Source organism: Suncus etruscus, chromosome X (genome assembly GCF_024139225.1).
Source record: "Suncus etruscus isolate mSunEtr1 chromosome X, mSunEtr1.pri.cur, whole genome shotgun sequence".
Classification (NCBI taxonomy): domain Eukaryota; kingdom Metazoa; phylum Chordata; class Mammalia; order Eulipotyphla; family Soricidae; genus Suncus; species Suncus etruscus.
The window spans coordinates 94693011-94702134 of NC_064868.1; the positions used below are offsets into that span (position 1 = coordinate 94693011).

The 9124-nt window shown below is 51.8% G+C and overlaps 1 protein-coding gene and 1 non-coding gene across 3 annotated transcripts; both read left to right on the top strand.

Annotated features, from left to right (window-relative positions):
* The first annotated feature begins 6064 nt into the window (after nucleotides 1–6064).
* Nucleotides 6065–8071, top strand: RPL10 (ribosomal protein L10). 2 transcript variants are annotated; one of them, XM_049767068.1, is made up of 6 exons: nucleotides 6065–6140; nucleotides 6757–6815; nucleotides 6894–7001; nucleotides 7134–7272; nucleotides 7635–7797; nucleotides 7884–8071. In XM_049767068.1, the coding sequence occupies exons 1-6, from the start codon at nucleotides 6118–6120 to the stop codon at nucleotides 8034–8036; spliced, it is 645 nt and encodes a 214-aa protein (XP_049623025.1). In that variant the 5' UTR covers nucleotides 6065–6117; the 3' UTR covers nucleotides 8037–8071. The 2 variants fall into 2 exon arrangements, with proteins under 2 accessions (XP_049623025.1, XP_049623026.1); XM_049767069.1 differs by lacking the exon at nucleotides 7884–8071 and having other exon boundaries at nucleotides 7646–7754.
* Nucleotides 7450–7591, top strand: LOC125999646 (small nucleolar RNA SNORA70). The gene has a single exon (XR_007492150.1). It is a non-coding gene; the product is annotated as a small nucleolar RNA SNORA70 (small nucleolar RNA).
* Nucleotides 8072–9124: the final 1053 nt, after the last annotated feature.

The window sequence follows — 9124 nt, forward strand, 5'->3', positions numbered from 1 at the left end:
ATTTTCTTCAACATGGACCATACTCTCTCTAGGTAAACTGTCTTGAACATGGATCTGTGTGGCTGTCTGATGTTTCCTGAGGAGAATCACATCAAACATGGGTCAGTTCCCGTCTAAGAGAATTGCATCAAATACCCACCACATTCCCTCATAAATGACTGGAACATTATCCCTCCTCTAGGTGAATAACCTCAAACATAAAGCAGTTTCCATCAAGGAATTCAAAAGTTTCCAGTTTCCCCTCCAAAGAACTACTTCAAATTTGGCCCTGTCTTGTAGGAGAAACATCTTTTCTTTTGGTTTTTGGGTCACATCTAGCAGCGCTCAGGGGTTATTCCTGGCTCTACGCTTAGAAATCGCCCCTGGCAGGCACGGGGGACCATATTGAATGCCGGGATTCGAACCACCGTCCTTCTGCATGTAAGGCAAATACTTTACCTCCATGCTATCCCTCCGGCCCTGACATGTAGTTTTATTAATTAAAAAATCTTGAGCCAGGGCCGGAGAGATAGCACAGCATTGTTTGCCTTGCAAGCAGCCGATCCAGGACCTAAGGTGGTTGGTTCAAATCCCGGTGTCCCATATGGTCCCCATGCCTGCCAGGAGCTATTTCTCAGCAGATAGCTAGGAGTAACCCCTGAGCACTGCTGGGTGTGGCCCAAAAACCAAAAAAAAATCTTGAGCCAGGCCTTGAGTTACCTCCAGCACAAAGTCATAAACAGCCCAGGTGTAGACAGGTTGTGACCTGAAGAAGGGGAAGAAGGAGGAGGGAGGAGTATATGAAGGAGAAGAAAAGGAAGAATGAGAAGAGGAATAGGAGATTTGGCATTTCGTTGTTTGTTGTTTGGTTTTGTTGAGGGGTGTTGGGGGCATACCGAGTGGCACTCAGTGGTTACTCCTGGCTCTGCATTCAGAAATTGCTCCTGGCAGGCTTGGGGGACAATATGGGATGCAGAGATTGAACCCAGGTAGGTCCCAGGTTGGCTGCATTCAAAGCAAACACCCTACTGCTATGATATCACTTCAGCCCCAAGAGTGGGCATTTCAATAGTACCAGTACATAGCCAACCGTGATTCAATCCTTGGCATCACACATGCTCCCCTGATTACTACCTGTTGTGGAGTGCCCATACACGAGTAAGGGCTGAGGCCCCAAAACTAGAAATAAAATAAGGGGGAGGTGGATGTGAAAGAGAAGAGGAGGGCAAGAAGCAGAAGAAAATGATATGAAGGGCCCGGAGAGATAGCACAGCGGTGTTTGCCTTGCAAGCAGCTGATCCAGGACCTAAGGTAGTTGGTTCGAATCCCAGTGTCCCATATGGTCCCCCGTGCCTGCCAGGAGCTATTTCTGAGCAGACAGCCAGGAGTAACCCCTGAGCACTGCCGGGTGTGGGCAAAAAAAAAAAAAGAAAATGATATGAAGGGGAAGGGAAAAGGAGGAAGAGGGGGAAAAAGAAGAAGGAAAAGAGAAAAATGGGAAGAGAAAAGGAAGATTGAGGGAAAGGAGGGGGAGAAGGAAAGGAAATGGAAGTAGAAAGAAGAGGGGGAGAAGGAGGGGGAAGGGAAGGAGAAAGAGGAGTAGAAGAAGAATCGAAAGGAGAAGGGGATGGAGAAGAAACATATGGTGTTTTTGATTCCTACTGTACCTTGTTTTGCTTCAAAGCCACATCAGGCAGGGCTCAGGGATTTATCCTGGCTTTGCTCTCAGGAATCACTCCTGGCAGACTTAGGAGATCATATGGGATACCAGGGATTGGACCCAGGCTGATCACGTGCAAGGCAAGCACCCTACCTGCTGTACTATGATGTTCTAGTGTTTCAGGGGGCTGGAAGGCATTTGCAAATGTGTTCATGAGCCATCGTTGGTAGTACTTGGTTTCATATGCATGTCAGGAAAGAACCATGGCTGGCCACATGTAAGGAGAGCCCCTTACCCTCTCGTATCTCCCCATTTGTGCAGTCTGAGTGTTTCTCTGAACCTTGTGAGTTCGGAACTCAGATCTGTGGATCTTTGCAAAGGCTGATCCTCTGGCTAATAAAAGTTCCTCTGCTGTCTCCCTCTTCCATGTTCATTTGTCTCCAGGGCCCAACACAAGGAATAGTGAAAGCAAAGGTCCTGGAGGTCTGACAGGATTTGTGAGCCCTGGTGAATCTGAGGCAGCCCTTTAGAAGTGGGAAACGGGGGCCCGGAGAGATAGCACAGTGGTGTTTGCCTTGCAAGCAGCCGATCCAGGACCAAAGGTGGTTGGTTCGAATCCCGGTGTCCCATATGGTTCCCCGTGCCTGCCAGGAGCTATTTCTGAGCAGACAGCCAGGAGTAACCCCTGAGCAATGCTGGGTGTGGCCCAAAAACAAAAAAAAAAAAGAAGTGGGAAACGGGGGGGGGGGGTCCTGAGAGATAGCATGGAGGTAAGGTGTTTACCTTGCATGCAGAAGGTCGGTGGTTTGAATCCCGACATACCATATCGTCCCCTGAGCCTGTCAGGAGAGATTTCTGAGCATAGAGCCAGGAGTAACCCCTGAGCGCTGCCGGGTGTGACCCCAAAACAAACTAACTAAAAAAGAAGTGGGAAACGGGTCTAGAAAGATAGCACAGTGGTAGGGCATTTGCCTTGCAAGCAACCGACCCAGGACTGACGTTGGTTTGAATCCCGGCATCCAAAATGGTCCCCCATGCCTGCCAGGACTGATTTCTGAGCACAGAGCCAGGAGTAACCCCTGAGTGCCGCCAGTTGTGGGCCAAAAACCAAAAAAAAGTGGGAAACAGTCACTCCCATAGGAACCTCAGGGGGCACATGGTGGGGGTAAAGTGCTGAGTATGGGATTTACATGTGGGTGAGCCGGTTGTGCCCCAGTACCCCCCCCCCAGCTGTGGATGCATGCTTAGAGCAGATATGGATACAAAGAAGAATCCAGGGACCAAGCGACCTGAGTGATAGCACAGTGAGGAGGACATTTGCCTTGCACACTGCTGACCCGAGTTCAGTCCTCGGCATCCCACAGGATTCCCTGAGTCTGCCAGGAGTTATTTCTTTTTTTTTTTTTGCGCCACACCCGTTTGATGCTCAGGGGTTACTCCTGGCTAAGCACTCAGAAATTGCCCCTGGCTTGGGGGGGACCATATGAGATGCGGGGGGATCGAACCGCAGTTCTTCCTTGGCTAGCACTTGCAAGACAGACACCTTACCTCTAGCGCCACCTCACCGGTCACCAGGAGTTATTTCTGAGAGCAGAGCCAGGAGTAACATCTGAGCACCATTGGGTGCGGCCCCAACACTAAAATAATAATAGGGCTGGAGTGGTAACAAAGTGGTAGGGCATTTGCCTTGCACAGGGCTGACCCAGGACTGTCACAGGTTCGATCCCCAGTATCCCATATGGTCCCCTGATACAGGAGTGATTTCTGAGTGTAGAGGCAGGAGTAACTCCTGAGCACCGTTTGGTGTCCCAAAAACCAAAAATATAAAATATAATATAATAAATATAATAATAATAATAATAATAATAAAGAATTTGGGCACCCAGGCTGAGTCCAGCTCACCCTCCTCTCGACCCGAGGCTGGGGTTTCTCCTGATACCGGCACTGCACTTCTCTGCTGCCTTCTCACTTCTCACTGCACTTCTCTGCTGCCTGCAGATGGGACTCTAGGCCATGGAGGGCCACTTCCAGGTTTGGATGAGGGCAACCCTCCTCCTTGTCAAGGGGTCCTCATCAGCAGCGGGTGGTAGCCCCCACAGTGGAGCTGTCATTCCCATAGGCCACTGGACCCAAGAGTTGAGGAAACTGGAATTGCACATTGAGTGACAGGCTGGCAGGACTGGAGGGAGGGTGGATGGTGTGAGGGCACCTGGCTAAGCTGCAAGGTGGGGGTAGGGTTCTCCTGGCAGTGACTGGGGAAGTGGATCTTTGAATTGACTTGGAAGTGGTGGACCTGATCGGGAATGCTGTGGTAAGTGGCTCACACATGAATATCTGTAGCCCCTTGAGTCTCCTCTCTTCCTGACAAATCAGACATTTGTTGCTAGTTGTCAGGCTACAGAGTCATGATGAGTGATAGGGAAAGCCAGCACACAGCAGAATTCTGTTTCAGGGGTATATTCACTGGAAGTTCCACTTATTGTGTAATTGAGGGCCAGACTGCAGTTTGCTGAGTGGACTCACTAGTACAGTTAGTTTTTTTTTTTTTTGGTTTTTGGGCCACACCCGGCGGTGCTCAGGGGTTACTCCTGGCTGTCTGCTCAGAAATAGCTCCTGGCAGGCACGGGGGACCATATGGGACACTGGGATTCGAACCAACCACCTTTGGTCCTGGATCGGCTGCTTGCAAGGCAAACGCGACTTTGCTCTCTCCGGGCCCTGGTACAGTTAGTTTTAAACCTTGGAGGAGGTAGGTACTGGAAGACAAAGAGTAAGGAGTGAGGCTTGTGGACTATATTCGGACCTGATATCCTATGTGTGGCCCAACCCTCCTCTTCACTAAAAGATTGAGGAAGGTGGGGGGCAGAGGAATAGGGCATAGCACACAGGGCTACAGCAACAGGAAACTTGCTTTACATGCAGCCAACCACACAGGCAGCTATCCCCCCCACCATGTTCCTTTGAGCCCTACCAGGAGTGATTCCTGAGGGCAGAGCCTGGAGTCCGCGCTGAGCAACACCAGGTGTGGCCCCAAACAAAACAGGCTATTAGGCCTGGTCTGCAGCAACTGTGTTGAGGAGCCCTGTTTGGCCTCACTGAGCAGAACTCGCGGTTTCTACGGTGAGAGAAGAGGTAGCTGTAAGGAATGGGGGCAGCAGGGATGCCAGCGATCAGAATGTGTGGCTGTGGGCAGAGGAACTGAAGTGGCTGCTGCTGGCTGAAGAGAATCCCACACGTCCTCTCCACCTCTGGGAGCCAAAACCTGAGGAGTTGGTCCGGTGGCAAGTCCCAGTGACCCAGTTTCCAGAGCTCAGGACAGAAAGGGGCGGGGTGTCTGGGTGGGAACAGACCTCGCCTCCTGGGGGCGTTATCTCCTGTGGAAGCTGGAATAGAACGCTGTTGTTCCTCAACTCTGACTCCTTCAGTCTCCTTCTCTGGACTCTGCCGGGAGGGGGAAACGGGAAATCCACTTTCTTTTGAGCCATCTAAGACACTCACGAGGTGCTGAAACCAGACGGAACGGCAAAGGGCCAAGGGGTGTGTGTACACATAGGGTGGAAGCTCCCGGGAAGGCTAGCAAAGGCGCTGGGAAAAGCCCTGAGTGGGATGTGGCTGGAGGGCTGCAGGTCGGCTTTCAGGGCGGGCTTCGTCTCGTTCCTCCCGCCCTGCCATCCCGCTTCTCGGGGGCCCCCTGCCGGGTCAGAATGGGCTGACTCCCCGGTCCCGGGTTCTTGGGGAGGTTTCTCGGAGGACTTTCTCCGGTGGCCGCGTCAGATCTTCCCGAGCTGGCAAAGGCCCTTCCCGGACCTTGGGGTTCACAGTTAATCGTGGTAAGAACGCTTTGGTTAGGACCTGGGATTCGGGGACCGCTACACCGACAAAGGAACGCGAGTAGGGCTGCCACTTTGCTCGTGCCAGCTCGGCTACGAAGCCGCGCGAAGGACTGGCGAGCTACCGGGCCCCTCAATGCCCCAGGGCATCGGATGCCTTATTCAATGACAATTTCTTTCAAGTTTAGAAACACGTCCTTAGCTATTACAAAACCATAGGAGGGCAAGCTCCACACCCAAGATGGCCAGCCGGAGGCATGGCCTTCACGTTGATGTGGCGGAGCCCCATTCGTCAATAAGCCAACTCGGGGCGGGTGCCCAGCTTCATTCCTACTCTGCGCATGTGCTGAACCACGCCTACACGTAGGCGTTGAGCAGGATTGCATCTATGGTCAGGAAATCTCATAGAGCGTCCTCTTGCCTTTAGGTAGTCTCTATGGTTCTTCAGCGTGAAGATAGGCCGTCTATAAAAGGCATGCGCGGGCGTCAGATCGCCTCTTTCCCGTCGGCGCGGTGAGTAGTGTTGCTTCTCTGTTACTCGTGGTCTCTTTTTATGTGGTCGGTCCCCTTATTTAAAAGTGGCCTTTGCCTTCTTATCCGATTCTGTCCACTTCATTGCAGCCACTGAAGATCCATCCTGGTGTCGCCATGGGCCGCCGACCCGCCCGATGGTGAGTTCCAAGTTCACGGAATTTCTTAGTTTGGTAAATGGAGTTCGTGTTAGGCCGCGGAAAGTAGTCGTAGGGTGGGGGTTTTAGCGCTATTTCCCTGCTTAGGAGGCAGCCCCGCTAGCTCCTACTAGCCCTCGATTACTCGTTTGCTGTGAGCGCTCGTCAAAATTTCAGCCTAGAACGATCCCTTTCGTTGGGGGAAGGGTCGAACCGCCACAGGAAGAGCTGTGCGCTTTGTGTGCGGCCCGACTGGGTTTCCAGGCAGCGAGCAGTGCATTCTAGCCACCGCAGACGCCAAGGACGGTCGGGAGCGGCCTCAGCCCGGCAGGGGGCGACAGACCCAGATCGGGCAACTGGTTGCTCACGTGCTGGGATTAGTTTGCTACCACGTGCCCAGTAGTGTAGAACTAGAGCTGGGTGGCCTGAGCTGGGGCACTTGTACATAGCCGGCCTGGTGCGGTGCTGGTGGTGGTCTTGGAACTGAGTGCTTATGTCTTGTTGGGGTGGGAAAGCCGTAAGACACTTTTGTACAGTTTGAGGGTCCTCTTGTTTTTCTCTCCAGCCACCTTTCCCCTCATTTCCAAGCCTCCAGGTTGTTATATTTTTTTTCTCACAGTTACCGGTACTGTAAGAATAAGCCATACCCGAAGTCTCGTTTCTGTCGCGGTGTCCCAGGTAAGTTGTGAAGGAATGCCTCCCACCCAGTTGGCAACCCTGTGGCCTCTCACTTAACCATACTTGCATTTTTTTCAGATGCTAAAATCCGCATCTTTGACCTGGGACGGAAGAAGGCCAAAGTGGACGAATTCCCACTCTGTGGCCACATGGTGTCTGATGAGTATGAACAGCTCTCTTCGGAAGGTGAGTCTGCTCAGTTGGTGATTAGTCATGGTCCCCTTCTGGGATGGTGCCACCCAGAATAACCAGTCTTGGTTATGGGCACCCAAACCCAACTCAGCCATGGTTGTCTTGCTGCCACCATCCCCTCTCCAGCTCTGGAGGCTGCCAGGATCTGTGCCAACAAGTACATGGTGAAAAGCTGTGGCAAGGACGGGTTTCATATCCGAGTGCGACTCCATCCCTTCCATGTCATCCGTATCAACAAAATGCTGTCGTGTGCTGGGGCTGACAGGTGAGCTTGGGTACTGTTCACCTGGTTTTCAGGAACTTGAGGTGTCTGGGTTCATTGGGGGCTGAAAGCTGTAGCCACTGGCCTGCTGTGGACATGTTCCCCTTAGGCCTTGAGGCTAGGTGGGGTACTGGCAGTCCTTTGGTCCCCAAGGACTATATTTGGAATGTGGGTTCTCTGGTGCAGCCAATTAAGCCGACCGTGCTCTCTGCCCTGTGGGACCCGGTGTGCAATGGTTGCCGACAGCAAGCAAGCAGCCTCCTTGGTAGTGTACGCAGCCTGTGGCCTGTATGGGCTGTAATAAGGGACCTTGGAGACAGTCTTTATTGAAAGTTCCTATGGGTTCTCATTGGCCCCAATTTCAGGCTCCAAACAGGTATGCGGGGAGCCTTTGGAAAGCCCCAGGGCACTGTAGCCAGAGTCCACATAGGACAAGTCATCATGTCCATCCGCACCAAACTGCAGAACAAGGAACATGTGATTGAGGCTCTGCGTCGGGCCAAGTTCAAGTTTCCTGGTCGCCAGAAGGTAAGTGGCACTTTTGCCTCTGACCTGCTTTTTCTGGCCCAAGCTCTCCAGCTTCTGAATTCTAAAGGATTATTTTCCTCCCACAGATCCATATCTCCAAGAAGTGGGGGTTTACCAAGTTTAATGCAGATGAGTTTGAGGACATGGTGGCTGAGAAGCGCCTCATCCCAGATGGCTGTGGGGTCAAGTACATCCCAAATCGTGGGCCTCTGGACAAATGGCGTGCACTGCACTCCTGAGTGCCTCGGTGTGGGCTCCTGATCTCTGCTCACCATCCCATCCTACCCACCACAATAAATCTTGGCTACTTTAACCATCTCTTGTCTGCATCTGTGGGCTATAAACGGCCATTGGGATGGGATGGGAAATACCCAGGAAGAGGGTGAATTAGAAGGCAATGAGATGTTAAAGGTCATACTCCCAACATTGCAAAGTACCATAGCCCTTGGGAAACCAATGGAAACAATAAGGATGTCTGTCCTGTGGAACCAGTCCCCCAAGGAAAGGGCATCACTCATGCCTTCAAACCCACCTGACTCCCCACCTCATTTACAATCAAAGCTGATGTTTACAATTGGTTTTATTGTTAGAACTTGAAGCTATTGGCTTGCGTAGCCCAAAAGTGTTTCATAGAGCACCGAAGGGTGACACTAGTGAGTACAGGTTACAAGGTAACTTGTCCAGGTGATCTCTGCTCCTTGAACCATGGTAATTAGTCCTTGCCCTTGCTGGGACCCACAGACACCTGGGCTGGCTAAGAACAAGCTGGCATAATGGTATGGCCTGGGCTGTTAATGGGAAAAAAAGGCATGTTGCTCACTTTTGACCACTTCCTGCTAATTCCTCTGGATCCTTCAGCCATACAGGTAATAATTTCCAGCCCAGTGTTTCTTTTTTGCAAGGTGAGGGTGTTGGAGCCACACCTAGCTCTGTACTAAGGGGATGATGCTTGGGGCTGGAAGTAGCTTAAAGCAGGACAAGTACCTGGACATGCAGAATATTCCTTTTTTAGAATGTCTCCCCTTAGTTGCACCCACCTTTCCTTATCTGGGGACTGAGTCAGGGCTTCCTGAAAGCGGCGTCCTCCCCATCCCCACTCCCAAGAATTTGCTTCTTTTCCAGCCTACACTAGTGAGTAGGCTGTTCCCAGTTAAACTTGACGCTCCGGTAGAATCCTGTGTTTCCCCATTTCCTAGCCCTGCCATTACCTAAAATCCATTCCCTGCACCTGCTTCCCATATCCCCCCATAACCCTGGGGCAAGCATCAGGGCCCTTCCCTTACATATGCTATCAGGCAGTCCCAAAAGTCCTGTCATTCTGGCATGT